The 15,631-nt window shown below is 42.2% G+C and overlaps 1 protein-coding gene across 13 annotated transcripts in view; it reads right to left on the bottom strand.

Moving 5' to 3' along the window:
• sox6 (SRY-box transcription factor 6) overlaps nt 1-15,631 on the bottom strand; it is a 143,508-nt gene that overhangs the window by 86,637 nt on the left and 41,240 nt on the right. For 5 of the 13 annotated variants that reach the window (XM_043244134.1, XM_043244142.1, XM_043244135.1 and 2 more), the window contains 2 exons: nt 8,201-8,447; nt 5,263-5,473 (listed from right to left, as the gene is read on the bottom strand). In XM_043244134.1, the coding sequence (XP_043100069.1) occupies nt 5,263-5,473; nt 8,201-8,447 (458 nt within the window). Of the gene's footprint in view, nt 1-5,262; nt 5,474-8,200; nt 8,448-13,730; nt 14,152-15,631 lie in introns of those variants that run through there. The other 8 variants (XM_043244140.1, XM_043244132.1, XM_043244138.1 and 5 more) reach the window with 6 other exon arrangements.

Raw genomic sequence — 15,631 nt, 5'->3', positions numbered from 1 at the left:
CCACACACCAGCTCACCTGCCAACTCTTGAGATCCACACGTCATTTTGAAGAGTAACTAAGATATTTTGACATGTGTACGAGAACACTCGGATTAATCAAACCCATACTCTTTCATTCAGACAAGCGGCTCGGTTGAAGGTAGACAGGAGCATGGAAGAGGCGAGAAAACTTCCTGACTGATGTTTGGCCCAGTGTACTCTGCCTGAGGGACTGGTGGACTGACATAACAGAACGATGGAACGTCGCGTTTGAAACACGCTTCCAGATCTCAGGTTTGGTCCAAACACTAGCCAAGAAATTAAAAAGGTCGACCTAATTAAGTATGCACCAAGCCTAGGTCCAGTGCCACGTGTCATTACAACAAAGCTGGTTATTAATTAGATGGAATAGAAATCAAAAGTAGATGACAGGGCAGCCGTATAGAGCCGGAGAGCACAGCTAGCCCCTCTGCTATTTCAACAAGAACACTTTCAAGAGGGTCATAAAAATGCAACCAAAATGGCATGCGGTAAAACAGCTTTCTGCACTCAATTCTCCCGCTGCCCAAACCCATCAATCTCCTGATCTCGATGGGGAAAAGACACATGCAGCCTGGAGATATTGGGCTGGATGTTAAAGAAAAGAGAAAAAAGGACAGATTTCAGTTAGAAATGTATAAATACATGAGAGGGGGGTAGGTTCCTAAAAAATGCCTTCACTAACATACTTTAACAGAAGAATAAGTGCCTCAAAAGAGATTTTGAGGACAGATAGCTCCCATAGAGCAGATCAGGAAGGTAACATACACATACACACACAGCTGTTATTTAAATGCACACCGGTGCTCACCTGCTGCTGAAATGGCTAAGGTCCGCAGGGCGGGAGGGCTCTGGAAATATCCCCCTGCCCCAGAGATCAGGCTTTACGTGGGATGAAGGCAATGAAGAATCTGCCCCCCTGCTAAACTCATTAACTCTGACTCGATACACAAAGCTCCAGGTGTATAGAGCTGTTCGCTAACCTCGCCTCTCCTCTGCCCCCTCAGAGGTCTCCGGGTTACCACCCCAGAGAAAGCCCTCATCTACGCCACATTAGCAACTGTTCCTGTTGTCACCCGGGTCACTCCTGCCGGTGTAATTCACTCGTTCTCAGAAAGTGCCTTTTCTACACCTGTTGGCTCTGACATATTTCTAAATGTGTCTAACAACCTTGCCCTTTCACTTTTACATGGGAAAATAGATGCAAGGGTGCACAGGGTTAAACAACTGCGCAGGGACACTGACACCAGAATCTCAGAAAGAGCTTGTTTCAATGCTTTTATGAGGGAATTTGTCTATTCTGTGAGGACCATGGAAACATTATATAACAAATTATCCTGGCAAACAAGCTGATATTTTATAAACAAAGTAAAATGCATCATTTAAAACTGATAGTTTTCGTGTGTGGTCTGCAGCAGCGCACACTGACTAGACATCACAGAGGAATGACATGCTGCTTGGACGGTCTATTTTTCAGCCACCAAAATGAACCCCTGCCACCAAACTGCCTGCAAAATGTAATGCTGGCATTCAGACGAACAGGGCTCTAAGCGTGGATTAGCAGCTAACAAGCTATTACCAGCAGCCATGGCCAATCCTGCCAATACAAGACTGCTGACTAAGTTGGCAGAGCCATTGGTTCACTGGTGCCCAAACTAGAGCAGTAGGCAGCGTGCCTTCTTGACTAGGTGCGGATGTTTCTTTCTAGATCTTTCAGTCTGCTGCAAAGTGATGTGGGAATGTTGAAGTTAAAAGAAAACTTGGGATGCACCAAAATTTTAAATTCTCTTTACTACAGAATAAATAATTATAAAATAAATAATTATGCTTTCTTCAACCCCAAATAACTGTTGAGTAAGTCGGTGAGAGAGAATGGGCCGTGTCTAAGCATGGTGCTCAATGTTCAAATCAGATATTTGGAGCGCCAAACTGCAAACAAATCACTTCAAGGTTGAATAAGGGTGAGTGCGGTTCATCCAAATAGAGGTCAAAGAATCACCCCACTAAAAACAAGAGTGTTCATAAAAGCGGCCAGAAGAATATCACATAACTGCAACAATGAAAACAACCAACACAGTGAAGGATTCATACCATTTTCAAATTTCATTACTTAAAGTACATTTCATAAAAAGGACCTTAATTACTTTTGAATCCCAGACAAGGTCACCTTGAATCATTATAATGGACACTAATTTTTCCTCTTGTCCTGTTTATTTTTATTTTTATTTAGATTTTTCCTCTATAATTAAACTATCAACAAGCACAAGAGAGCTTTCTATAAATAATGTTTTACAATAGCAGTTACAGAAAAATCCCAAGACCTCCTTGGTGGATGAGGTGGTTTGTGCAGCGCTTTTACAGCGAAGGTGACTATTCAGCTTAATGCAGTCCTCTAGGCAGGATATTTTCATTCATTAGAGCGGTCACAAGCACTTAAGGCACTTTAAGAATTGTTAGTGAGAGAAGAGATGGAGATGACAGTCCAGTTTCACTGACTTGCGGTACGGTTCTAATAGGTCTGATTGAATTTGAGAGCGGTTGACTTTTAGGGCCCTGGTGCACATTCAATTAAGCGTGTGTAAAGACGAGTATGAAATACAGTGTGCTCCTATATGAAAGCATCCTTTCAAGTATGTCCCAATACATGGCTCCTTGACTGAAATCAAAAGACACTGTTTTACGAACAAAGCATTATGCTTCACTGCAGTATGTGCTGCCTACACAATAGCGTTCTCAAAGCTTATGATCTAAAGCGTTCATGAGAGCCAAGGTTTATTTGAATGATGGAAAGAGATGGCAATGGCAGTGATTTCAAAGAAACAAAAAATAGAAGCATCAACAAATTCATCTTCTGCTACTACATGTTTGTACATTTCGACCTGCAGATCTGAGATGTTACAGCAATTGAAGAGATTATTATTACTAGTTATTAATGTATATTTCATCATGTTTCATCATTTCTTGTTGTTTCGTTGTGGGGTTAAAACACTTTCTTACTATGTAGTATAAAAACGTCACAGATGGGCAATATGTACAAATACGTAACATTTTAAAAGAGTAAGCAAACAATATATGAATGACTTACTATCCATTAAATGCAGTACGCAGTGTAGGATGCACTTCTAATTTGACCTTAAGCCAGTTAGCCAAGCAAGCTAATGAAAGGTTACAGTTGTCCCCTTATTAAGAGACTAAGACGAGTGATATTTTTAGCTCATCCATTCTTCGCTTCTCATAACATAACGGCATGCTTTTGTTAAGACAACACATGACTCTCTCAATTGCTTTCAGAGTCACGCAAGGGGTTAATCCTGACATTTGAGGTACTGTGGGCTTGAAGATTCCCCTTACAGCTGCACCAAACTGAGACGTCCTCAAGGACGAAGAAGCGCTCCATTCCAGCATCTCGTCACTAACATATTGAACTCTGCATGCCTCTTGTCTCTCTCGAGCTCAGGAACTAATTTCTGTGCAACGGGGGAGATTGTGGCGTGAGGCGTGGAGGCATGAGGTCGGCTCTGTCTCCATTATTAAGGGCAGATTAACACAGCTGTACACTAGAAGTGAAGCACCCTCTCCTGCCTGCACTAAACATACGGGCCTTCAGGATTACGAGCTGCACTTGACCATTTAAATTACTGCAGCAACCGGCCATACCAGCTGGGGCTCATTAGCATAGCACCCTAGTACACCGGGTCTGAGAGCACATCTTAAAAAATACCTTACTTGAAACAACAGGAGGAACATATGAGGACATAAGCCCTGGTTACCATTATGCTGGAGATGCATGAGAGGTGAGAAGAAAGAAAAAAAAATCACATCAAAAGATTTTTTTTTTCAGTTAAATGTTATACAGCAAGTCACTTTAAGTGGTAATTCCAAAACTGCATTTTGTTTAATACGGCGCCTTAATTGACAGACAGGCAAATTATAGGTGGAAATATTTTTAGAGAAAAAAAATCTTAAATCAGTTCACAGAAATTTAGATTGCTGATAAATTATTTCATCACACCGCCTCACAAAATGAAGCTCCTTTATGATAATGGATGGCCTGTCATAATTTTGTATATCAATTATGAATATGAAAATATTCAAGACTGACAGCCCCTCACTCAGATTTATTTAATTTGTCCTATTTTCTTATTCAAAATATTTCTCTAACCCTTGGCAATAATGAAACCCACCATAAACAAATACGATTAAATTAATATGAAGACCTTCACAGAACGGGAGAGGAAAAAAACTGAGGGAAAAAAAAAACTTTTAACTGAATTATGGCCTAATTTATTCCTCTGATCAAGTGTTCGGGCTAAGAGCTCCCCAGATGCGTAAATGAGACTAGTATCTCCCCAAGGAGCAATACTGTCTAAGTGTGTGTGTGTGTGTGTGTGTATAATATTTGATTGTATAGGTTTCTGCTTTACACTAATTACCAGGAGAGGAACCGTTTCAGCAACTCTTTCCAGTATTTGCTTTTCGGTCGTTCTCCCAGAGGACCCGCTCCACTGCGGCATGATCTGCACCAAACTATTCATTAAAATTATTTAAAAATAAATAAAACAAAATAAGAAATGTTATCAATTAACTAGATGCTCTTTTCAGCCACGGGACTGGATTTTTACTTTTATTTGCTTTAAAAAAACTACAACTTAAACGTGCCCAAACGCATAAATCTTTCATATAACAAAATTCTTACACTATACATATGTATTTTATATCATTTTATATCATTCAAATTGAATTGCCAAATCCTTGGATACTTCTGGGCCCTAAACACATGGAAGAAAAAAGCCTTCTTGGAGCTATTTGAGTTGGTCTGTAGATGAATTTTGCGGCATGAATGCTGTCGTCTGTACTGAAGAATAAAAAGGTAATGTTCCTGGCGTCAGGTCGTGGCGTGTGTTTTATGGTCTGAGAGTTTGGTTTGGCATCATCCGGAGACCACACTTAAGCTGAGGGGTAGTGCCACCCACTCTTTGTCACACTGGACTCGGTTCAGAACAAACTGGAAAACATAGCCACGTCAGTCCTCCCAGGTTAAAAGACTGCATGTGTGCGTGTGTACGGTGGGAGAAAAGAGATGGATTATGTCGAAGGAGAAAGAATACAGATTTATACAGGAGACGACGAACGAGGAAAACAGAGTGACTGAGGAGATCGATGAATGCCAAAAAAGAACATTTGCTCACATACACATAAATTCCTAAATCTGGACACACAAAAATATGCTGAAACCTTCCATACCGTCTTGCTCTGTCTTTGTCATCTCCTCTAGTTTCTTCTGTTTCAGTGTGTCCACCACATCGGCCAGGCTTCCTTTGCGGCGCTCTGGCGTTCCGAAGGCTGAACTGCTCAGCAGGTCGCCGCGCTCCCTGGCCCCCTCCTCTGGCTTGTGTGGAGAGGTAGAGTTATTCCGGAAGGAGTATAAGGAACATACTTTATTGCTGTCCGATTCCTGTAGGAGAACACAAAGAAGTTTGAGAAGATTGAAGGTTTACTTGATGTCAAAAGAGACATTAAACTGTCAAGAGGATGAAAAAGAGAGCAGTTTAATAAAAAATACAAAAAATCAGAATTTGCTAAAAAAAGGTAAAAAAATTTGGAAAGTGCTAAAGACGTATCATTTTTATTAGAGAAAGCAAGTTGAGGATACAAGTTAAATGATTACAGAGCAGATAAATGGTGTTTAACCACTCTTTTCTCTTTACAATTGTCATCGCTGTAATTCCTTTGCAAAGGTTACGAGTGCGTGTTTAAGCCGAGCTTGAGCGCAGTGTAATTTGTTGATTCTCAAGCGGGTGGCTGTTCTTCACGGAACCCTCCAGGCCATCGTAAATCTGGCCCCTGTCTCAAGCTTCTGTTGTTTTGCGGTCCCACCTGTGTGTGGTTTAGTGGTTAACTGGGCTTCTGTCTGCAGCTGATAGTTCAGTGTTCCCAGAGCGACTGCACAGAGAGGGAAAACAGAACGAAAGGGAGAAGCGATCTGTTTGTCTGATCCTACACAGGGCTCGGTAAGTCTACACACTACTGAGTGATTGTAAAAATAAAGTGCAAAAGCACATTAGCGAGTGGAGTGGGAGTCCTGACAGAGAACAGTTTGGCGTAGGATTGCTCCTTCAATGAGAGAAAAACTGGCAGGTGTATGTTTTGGAGAGCAGGGCACAGACGGGCATTAGGGCAGTGTGATTATGTGGCAGCGAAACACGGAATGAGATCCCACAAATCAGCTGGCACAGACCAAAGGTTCTGCTAACACAAGAATGAAGTCAAATTTATAGATGAGATTCCTGTAATATCTTACTTATTTTGTACAAGACAGTACAAGAAAGTAAAAAAGCCACTAAAAAAAGCCTTTTTTAAGTTTTAAAGTATTAATATGAACTAAACACATGAAATCAAGAAAGAAAGAAATTAATTTATGTATTTTTTCAGCAAAGATGGATTAAACCATTGTTCTCAAACTCAATTCCTGAAGGGCCAGAGCTCTGCACAGTTTTTTTCCCAACCCTAACCAAACACACCTGATCCAGCTAATCAAGCTCTTCAGGATCACTAGAAACTTCCAAGCAGTTGTGATTTGGAGCTGAACTCTGTAGAGCTGTGGCCCTCTAGGAACTGAGTTTGAGACCACTGCATTTAAACTGACAAGATTTCTATTTTAAAAAAAAAAGATTACTTCTGAAAGATCGTGTGACACTAAAGACTTGTTAATTGCTGCTGAAATGTAGCTTTAATAAAAATGAAACTACATCATATTTACATAGAAAAAAGCATTTCTGAGGCAGAAATGGGCCCCCTATAGTAAAACAAACTAATATCTAAATTGAACATAACGTGATCTATAAACGAGAAATAACTGAGCATATATGCTAATGCTTGCAGACATTAGGATTACCAAGAGGCAATTCTCTTACTCTTATTTTTGCCTCACTCAACAACAGGCTGTCCTGCTCGTGTGAAGACAAGCGAGCAGCGAATGCATTGCTCACTGCAAATCAAACACAAGCAGCTGCTCTTGAACATCAAATGAGCACAATTAACTTTTCATATGCTTTCCCTCATTATATCAAGAGGAAACCGAGAGATCATCCCGCGCATATCCAACCACAGCGGTGCGGTAACAATTCTTTGAAATGCCTTTCTAATTACACCAATCACAAAAGCTCTCTGTAATCTAATTAGAAATCAGCACCACCTGAGCAGTGCTAAAGCCTTCTGCATTTAGATGTGAAGATTTGTGTTTTTGTTTTTTTTTGGAAAGCCCGAAAACCTGTTTAGTGAAGAAAAATTCTCAGTTTGATCTCCATTTAATCTAATTGCTAAGAAATATTAATTTAAAAGAAGTCCTGATTTTTTTGTCCTATGGGAGCAAAATAAAAGGCAAAAAGCCTCTCATGATAGCAACATTTTAAGGCTAATTAAAGTGGGGTCTGGTGTCTGGATGCTGGGGGCCAGAGGAGTCCAGACCTCAGGGGCCCGTTGGAGTCACCTAGCTCTGGGCCAGCAGCAGCGGCAGAGGGAGGGTTTATGGAGAGTTCCCTTTTACAAGCATTGAACAATAAGTGACTGTCAGTCTCCAGTCTGGGCTCTATGCCTCACGGTCTAGAGAGACCACCACGGAGGAGGGGGGGGTGGCTCCCTCAACTCCCTCAAAATTCCCATTCCTAGTCCCGCTTTCTCATTGTCCCTTTATTTATAGATTCATAAAATCGCTCTGACGTGAAATGCAATTCAATACGTTGTTCTCCTGCACTTTTACAGTGTGAGGGATCTCCAGGCACTTGTGGGGGACTTAAACTTCAAAGCTGAGTCCTTGGCAAATCGCAAAGTCTTAAGTCTTCATTCAAAAGCGTTCCGGAGAGGCCTGCTATGTTCTAGCTGTGTCCTTGGGTTGAGGATTCCTCTCTACAGTGGTACAGAGTGTGTTTTGAGAGAATAGATGTGGGATACGTCTGGAGGTTAACCCCATGTTGTGTTAATGTCGTAAGATTGTGTCGCAAATGGAAAATATCCGTTGAGTTCTAGACGAATCATCTTGTCCAGACGGTTCTCATTTTTTGAATCCTGCCAACTGTCTTTTATAATGCAATCTTTCATCTACAGCTCATTAGAAATTTAAAAACACACGTAGCCAGTGTTAGCACACGTAAATGAGCTATGAAACACTGGCAGTGGGGCTCACCATGCGCTGCTGGGCTGACATCAGGCTGTCCCAGTCGGATTCGGGCGGCACGCTGCTGCTGATTGGCTGGAGCTCCTCCGGGGGAGGTTTGTTGTGGAGCAGATTGTGCAGGGGCAGCTGAGGGGCGACTAGTGACTCCGAGTTCTCCTCTTTCTCCCAGGACATGCGCTCCTGATTCACTCCATCCTCGCCTCCGTCAGGGGTTGAGGCGAACGGAGAGGTGGCTTGCTTGGAAGACATGATTCTGCTGAGAGAAGAGCAGAGGAAACATGTTAGTCACAAAGCATTCAAACTTCCAATGGAACAACTTTATTCATAACAAACAGTCTTGCAAATGTCAGACAGGAAATGCTGGATCTCAGCTTTCATTCTGTATGAGCGGCCTCACATCACATATATATGAACTTGGCTGCTGTTCTGAGCATCCGCGCCACTTCTAACCCCACGATTGGACCGTTATCAGAGCTAGGGAGATCCTATCAATGGCTCTGAGCTCGGTGAGAGGGAAACGGCATGCACTGGGGTCCCTCTTAATCCTTTGTTTAATGTAAATGGACGTGCTGAGCTATGGCTGGAGAGCTGCCTGAGGCAGGCCCGATCCCCCCGCCCCGCGCCTGATTACCGCACTAAGAGGGTTACCATACCATATAACACGCTCTCATTAAAGCGCTAACCCTGCCACCAACCACAAAAAGAGCGGTGACGCTGAGACGCTGACACTTAACGGGATTTTGATCATTATGTTCATATTGAGTCTATAAATGTGCCATTTTCCTTCGTTTTTGTTGTAATTGTGCTTTTCTGCTTTTGCAATTGTACATAAGGATTAATGCGAGTAGGCTGCTGTGACAGATGTGAGGTAACTTTTCACAGATTTAAAGCGAATTTCCAATTCACAAAATAGGGTTGGTAAATTCATTTGTTTTAAACAAAAGTCATCATGTCATATGGAGTAAAACTCTTCTTTTTTCCTCACCCACTGACTTTGTGGGTGTTTCTCCAGGAAATTAAAATTGGACTATAAATAAAATAAAAAATATTTAATAAACATTTTAGAACAACTTACGAAAATACAACTACCGCTAAGGAAAAACTTAACCTGCTAATCGAATTAAGAGCTTGATTTAAATACTTAATCAACAGGCTGCAACTGATATGGTGAGTTGAGAATCGGCCAAAACACAACTTTCCTACCAGCTTTTAAATTGCCTGCTATAAGACAGTAATTTACACTAGACAGCCAGCACTCATAATATCATGAACAATGACATACACACGACCGTCTGCTGACCACAGGGTTGCAGACTCATTGTTTTGAGCCCGAAACATCCGGAATCTATGAGAGGCTCGGCAGAGATAGCCAAAACGCTGCCGCCAGCCACATTAGCCTGAACAAAGGGCATGAGCGTTCTAGGTCACGGGCTGCAGGTGAGCTAATGTCCTTCCACTGCCCACTGAGACTGAGAGGAGATGAGAGAGAGGCAGGCTGGGTAATGAAGGCAGCCCAAGGTGCCTCCAGAACTCCATCTCCCAGCCCTGCCAAGTTTTCCAGCATGTGGCTCATCGTGGGACGAAAACAAATTTGACACCGGGAGAGATTATTTTAACACCAAACTGTGAGTTAATCTGTTCACGTGCGTGCGGCGGCCGTGCACTTCGGCGCATGAGGGATGTGTGGGTTGCAACGGGCTGTCAGGCCCAATTGCTCTCAGGCCCTTTAAAGTATGACTACTTCATTTGAAGATGTGCCATCAATTTGCACACATGGCTGAGCACTTAAGCCTCACACTCCTGATATGAATTGTTTAATACAGTTCTGTAAGTGAGCATTAAAGAAATACAACAACACATGCTTCTATTGTCTCGCACTAGCTTCCATATTAATAATTTTGTTATGCTTACCAAGAAAAAAATTATAAATAAAAATAACAAACAGTCTTAGATGAGCTCCGCGGCAGCCAACAGAAGTGGACAATGGAAGTCAATGGAAGTTAATCAAGCGGGATACCGCAGCTGTGCAAACAAGCTAAGTCTGTTAGTTAGCGCAGAGGAAGGCACCGGAGACCCAGACCGCTCCGCGCCCCTATTTTCTTTAGCGAGACCGAGGCCTCAATTTTAATCAGCCAATAAATTGTTTCCTGTAATTATATCAAACAGAAAGTGATCTCTAAAATTGTAGAGCGTTAATTGAAAATCAAATTTAGGAGCAAAGTTCGGAGCATGCGGAAGGGGTGCACGATGGCTAGATGAGGAGAAAGCGTGCTTATGAGAGGCCGAGCGATTCTGCTTCTATTTTTTATTCATGGATCCAAAGAGCCAGAGCTTCCAGCACAACAACCCCCACCTTCATCTTCAATGGACTGCGAGCGAAACAAAGCACTTCTTTTGTATTACACAGTAAATCAAGTGGTATTATTTTACCTCTAAAATATTCAGTCTCTCAGGCCTTTCCCTCCAGTCTCCAGCCATCAGTCAAACTGCTGAGGCATGATAGTGAGAGAGAGGGAGAGAGAGAGAGGGGCTGACTCCATCCTCCTGTAACATGTGTCTACAGCAATTTTACTCGAAAACGCAACAGATCTGAGCCAGGGCCCCGTAACAGTATTTGTCAGTTGGAGTTAATAATTCATTAGGAGAGCTGGGAGGGCGGCTCAGCCCCTGAGTGCCGGGTTCATGAGTTTTGCCCCTCAATCCCTCCCAACCATAACACCCCCCCCCAGCCCCACTCACATCCACCCGGCTAATCTGCACCCACGGCTGAGAACAGAACAATGCTGCTGCCGTTTAGCTGGAATAAAGGCCTGATTCCTGGATGGATTTTTCCTTAAAGCGCACTTCAAAATCGTTTAATTCCTCCCTACGAGCCATAAAACAAAAACCCGCTTCGGTTCTACAGTATGTGGCGTTTGACGGAGGAGGGGAAATAGCCTTGACGCCATCGTATTTCATCAAATTAAACACTGCTTTACACTCACGGAACAGTCCAGCGAGCCACCGCAGCGCTTCCTTTTATTCTTATTAATAATTCAATCTGTTTCTCCAGTAAATAAGTCCAATCCGTTGGCCTTTGTGCATATTAAGCAGCGAATATATCAGCGAAGCCAGAGCGGCCTCATATGAATTCCTGTCAGCCCTCTCTCGCTCAGGCCTGATTACACAATAACAATGGATGGCTAACAAACCAAACCAATCAATAAGTGTAGGGCAGCCCAGCTTGTCTTTTGGCAGTCCGAGGGAGAGAGAAAGGCCCCATATATAGCTGACAATATTGCGATACGTTTATGAGGATTAGGAGTTAAGTTCTCGGCATGAGTTCTCATGTAGCCTGGAATGCTTCGACTCATGAATTGTTGCCGCTGCTAACGTTTCATCACGCACTGACCTCTGTTTAATTGGTTAGTGGCATTAGAAGACACCCCGCGCTGGTGTTCCTCAGGGGGTCTCATGACTGGGGGCCATGTGTCTTGGGATATCCGCTTTCGCCCCGCTCAATCGGTAGAAGCCCCCCACTCTTCTGTCTCTGCCGTGTCTTTCTGTTGCCCTTTTATAGACAATGGCGATAAGTAACTCCTGAGCTACGGTGTCACTGTTGCTCCCTTCCCCTCGGTCACCCCACACCCCCTCAAAACCACAAGCCTTTGCAGACCCCCTAAATCACCAGCCACTCCTGAAAGGAAATATTAGAAGGCCGCTTTTTGCTCCGGCACCACCACCCAGACCTATATGAAGAGAAATAATCAAATAAAAGAGGGTAAAACAAGAGGACCATTGTTAAAGGAGCTAACGATGGGTGAGCAGAAAAATGGCAAAAGCTGCTTTATGACAGGGCTTCAAGTTTCCACGGGTAACGGCACACACACAGACACGCACGCACACACTCGCACGATCAAGTACACATGTGTGTGTTCGTGCTTGAGCATACGCACAAGCTTTCAAAATACAGGCTAATAAGAAACATAAAGGTAGGACGGAGAAAGTTACAGCAATGTAAAACTTTGCTATTAAAAACTTTTTTAAAATAAGAGTTTAACAGGCCAATCATAAATCTGAAACCGGACACTCCAATGCAGTTATTCAAAGTGCAACAGGAAGCATTTGAAACTGAAAGGAAATCCGTGAAAAATACAAAAGATGCAAGCGTACTGTGTAATATTCCTGTGGCGAGGTTTATGATGATATGCAACACTACAAAAACAAACTAACACACCAACAAAACAAGAAAAAAAAAAACTAATTCAAAACTGTAAATACACCCTGACAATTTCTGAATACTGATGATTTATGTTCAGCATTTATTTTAACAACAGCAGCTGCTGTGGCCGTACAAGCTGGTGAGAGTTCAGTTATGCAACATACAAGACACTGATACTTATTTTCAAACAACAGCACAATGTTAAACATAAAATTAATACAATGCTCCAGCTCATTAAAACTAAACATGACATTAGAGATGAACTGGTGTCCCACAGAGAGTGAGAACAAGAGTTTGCATATGTGTCTTTGTGTGAGTGTCTCTCTGACAGCAGTTCACACAGGTGACGGAACAGACTCTCGAGGTCTTCACCTCCTATAATCAACCCTCTGTCACCTGTGAAACCTGGGCTGGAAAATTATCATCCCTGCTGTAGCTGTTTAGCACCTTCAAATTATCACCTTCCATTGTACCTGAGCAGTCTACCCATCCATTAACAATCATCTGAGACAGAAGGAAAGCTCTTCAGGAAAAAAGCGATTATTGTTCATCTATTTTGAATTTCTTTAATGGTAATTATTAACTAATTTATAACTAAATAAAGACAATGATTATTTTGAATAACAGCAATAAAAACACAAATGTTTTAAATGATAATTAAATACAAATATATTACAAATAATAGGTAAATCAAAATAATAATAGTTTACAAAATAATTAAAAACAAATTATCATCATCTTCATCACTGTTTTTAAAGAAATACATACGAACTAAAATCTAAGTGTAGCACACAGATAGTACTACTCTAATGTTAACAAATAAATCAATACAATTATTATTTGTAACAGTATTATAATTAACCAGTAATAAATAAACATATTTAATTCATTAATTAACAAATAATATTATTATTATTATATTCCAAAGAAGGAGAAGAAATACAATTTAATTTAACTATTGTAGCACGCTTATAAATAGTGAAATTAAGACACCTCTAAATGTGAAAAAATCTTTTCCATGAAAACTATAAAAAAAAATGTTAACCTCACAACCCTTCCACACATCACTCACTCCTTCACTGTCTTTCCACTGTTGCTCCGCTCCATATACAACTCTTAAAATACAATACACAGTCAATTTACAAGAAGAAAACAGAGTCAGTATTTTCTAAAAGTGCGTTCTTGACATCAAGCATTGCCTGAGTAAGAATTCTGCAAACAAAATAAACAGAACTGTGAAAGTAAAAAAGGTTTCGGTTCAAACACCCTGTCACCGTGCTCAGTTAGTGTGAGATACGTGCGTGTGTGAATGAGTGTGTATCAGGTGTGTACACTCACATACTGTCCCCCTCAGCCTGTTTGGCTGCTCCTGTCCTTCTCTGTTCTTCACACACCACTTCAGAGCTGGATGGCATAACACTTCCTCAATTTCTGATACACACAAACACACACAAAAACACTCGAGCACAGACAGGCCGTTCGTCCCAGCCACGGCACGTCTTGTCAGAACACATCCGACACCACGCTGAACGAAGTACACTCACACACACGAACGGAGCCACCGGCAGAGCAGCTGTTAAGCTCCTCCGCTCACACACACACACACACAGCGTCTCCCTCGCACGCGTGTCTCTTTCAGTCCCCGTACAGCCGGAGACGATTCTGAGACGCAAGAAAAGCAGCTCGCCGTCTCTCTCCGTCCCTCGCTCGAGGCCTTACGGGGCGGCAGTTCCCAAAGTGCCTGGTGTCAGTGCTGCAGTTAAGCAAACTTTACAGCCAGTGAAGCCATCAAGCAACACAGCCTATTTGCTGAGCAACAGTGGAGCTTTGTGGTTTCCCTCACAGTTGACAGTAAGTTATGAGCCCTTTGTGAGTGCAGGGGAAGGAAAACAGAGATCGGAATTTGGCAGGAAAATATAATACAGAATTCTCCTGTCTGTGGAACCTGGATTTTTTTTTTCGTACTTTCTCTTTCTCTCTCTCTTTTCCTCTCTCCCTTACTCTCTGTGTCCCTCTGATTTTTTTTTTTTTTTTTGTGGAAACAATCAAGCATTGTTGGGGGAAAGAAAAGCAACTCTGACAGATGAAATATAGTGGGGGCCCCTTTTTGGAAAAACAGTAAACAAAGCACCATTCAGGGACAGGTCCTCTCTCTCATTTATAAAGATACTTTTCTTCAGAGTGGCCGACTTTATAGCAAAGGAGTCAACAAATCGAGTGTAAAATCTCCCACAGTCCACTGTGATGAGAACAGAAGACAGAATGAAGTGAGAATGCTAAAGATAAACGGGGGAAGGGGGCTGTACAATTCTCGGTTTCACAATAAACATATTAGACAAGATGGAGGGTTAAAATGGGGGTGGGGGGCGGTGGCACAAAAGTGACTGGCCAAAAAAACTTTTTACAGACTAGCCAAAAACGGGGACAATGGCTAATTATGAGGGAGTAATTTTGCCGCCAGAGGACTGGAGAGAATGAATGGGCGCATGAAAGGCTGAAGGCTATTCAAGCCAGTGTCAGCGAGAACTGTATGCCTACAGTCTTGAGCCTAGAGCTCATGAGGTCATCATTGGCACCCGGTGCCCAGAAAAACTTGGGCTGGTACAACTGCCGTTTGGACATCTGGAATGCCGGCGCACAGTGCCCTGCTTTCTCCAGCCACTGTCCCCCTAATTCCTTTCTTTTCCAAAAATAGGAAGCTTTTTTTTTTTTTGCGCCAGTCGCTAGTCAACCAAATTGGAAAATTTGCAGTGTCTAACGAAAAGAAAAGCTGTTTTGTTCCTTTTCATTCTCATCTTATAAATAGGATTTCTGTGGAGGAAGAAAATAAAGGAAATACCTTCAGCAAAAAGCTGGATGCTTTTTTGAGAGGGGTTGGGGGGCAATGGCTCAGTTCGTAACACTTCTCAAAGCTTTTATTATATTTTGTAACCTAAACTGCGCTTTTTATGCTTTCTGTGTCCTCTTTACAGCGTTCTCTCCAGTGTCCTCTCTTCTTTTTTTATAAAAAAATTATGAAATGTATTATTTTTCATTGACACTGCACATGTAAAGAAGGACAAGAAGACGGGATCAGGGAGTAGTGGGAGTGGATGCCAAAATGCTACAATTCATGCGACACGTCATTTGGAAAATCAAAACAGGGGCAGTACATTCGCTCCACCCAGATGAGGCCATATAAAGATGCCTGACGAATCGCGAGGGTCAGCCAGGACACATCTCGAAGATCTACGATTAAG

Source organism: Puntigrus tetrazona, chromosome 7 (assembly GCF_018831695.1).
Source record: "Puntigrus tetrazona isolate hp1 chromosome 7, ASM1883169v1, whole genome shotgun sequence".
In the NCBI taxonomy this organism is placed as follows: Eukaryota; Metazoa; Chordata; class Actinopteri; order Cypriniformes; family Cyprinidae; genus Puntigrus; species Puntigrus tetrazona.
The sequence above is the reverse complement of the archived record's forward strand: the minus strand, read 5'-3'. Positions and strand labels throughout refer to the sequence as shown.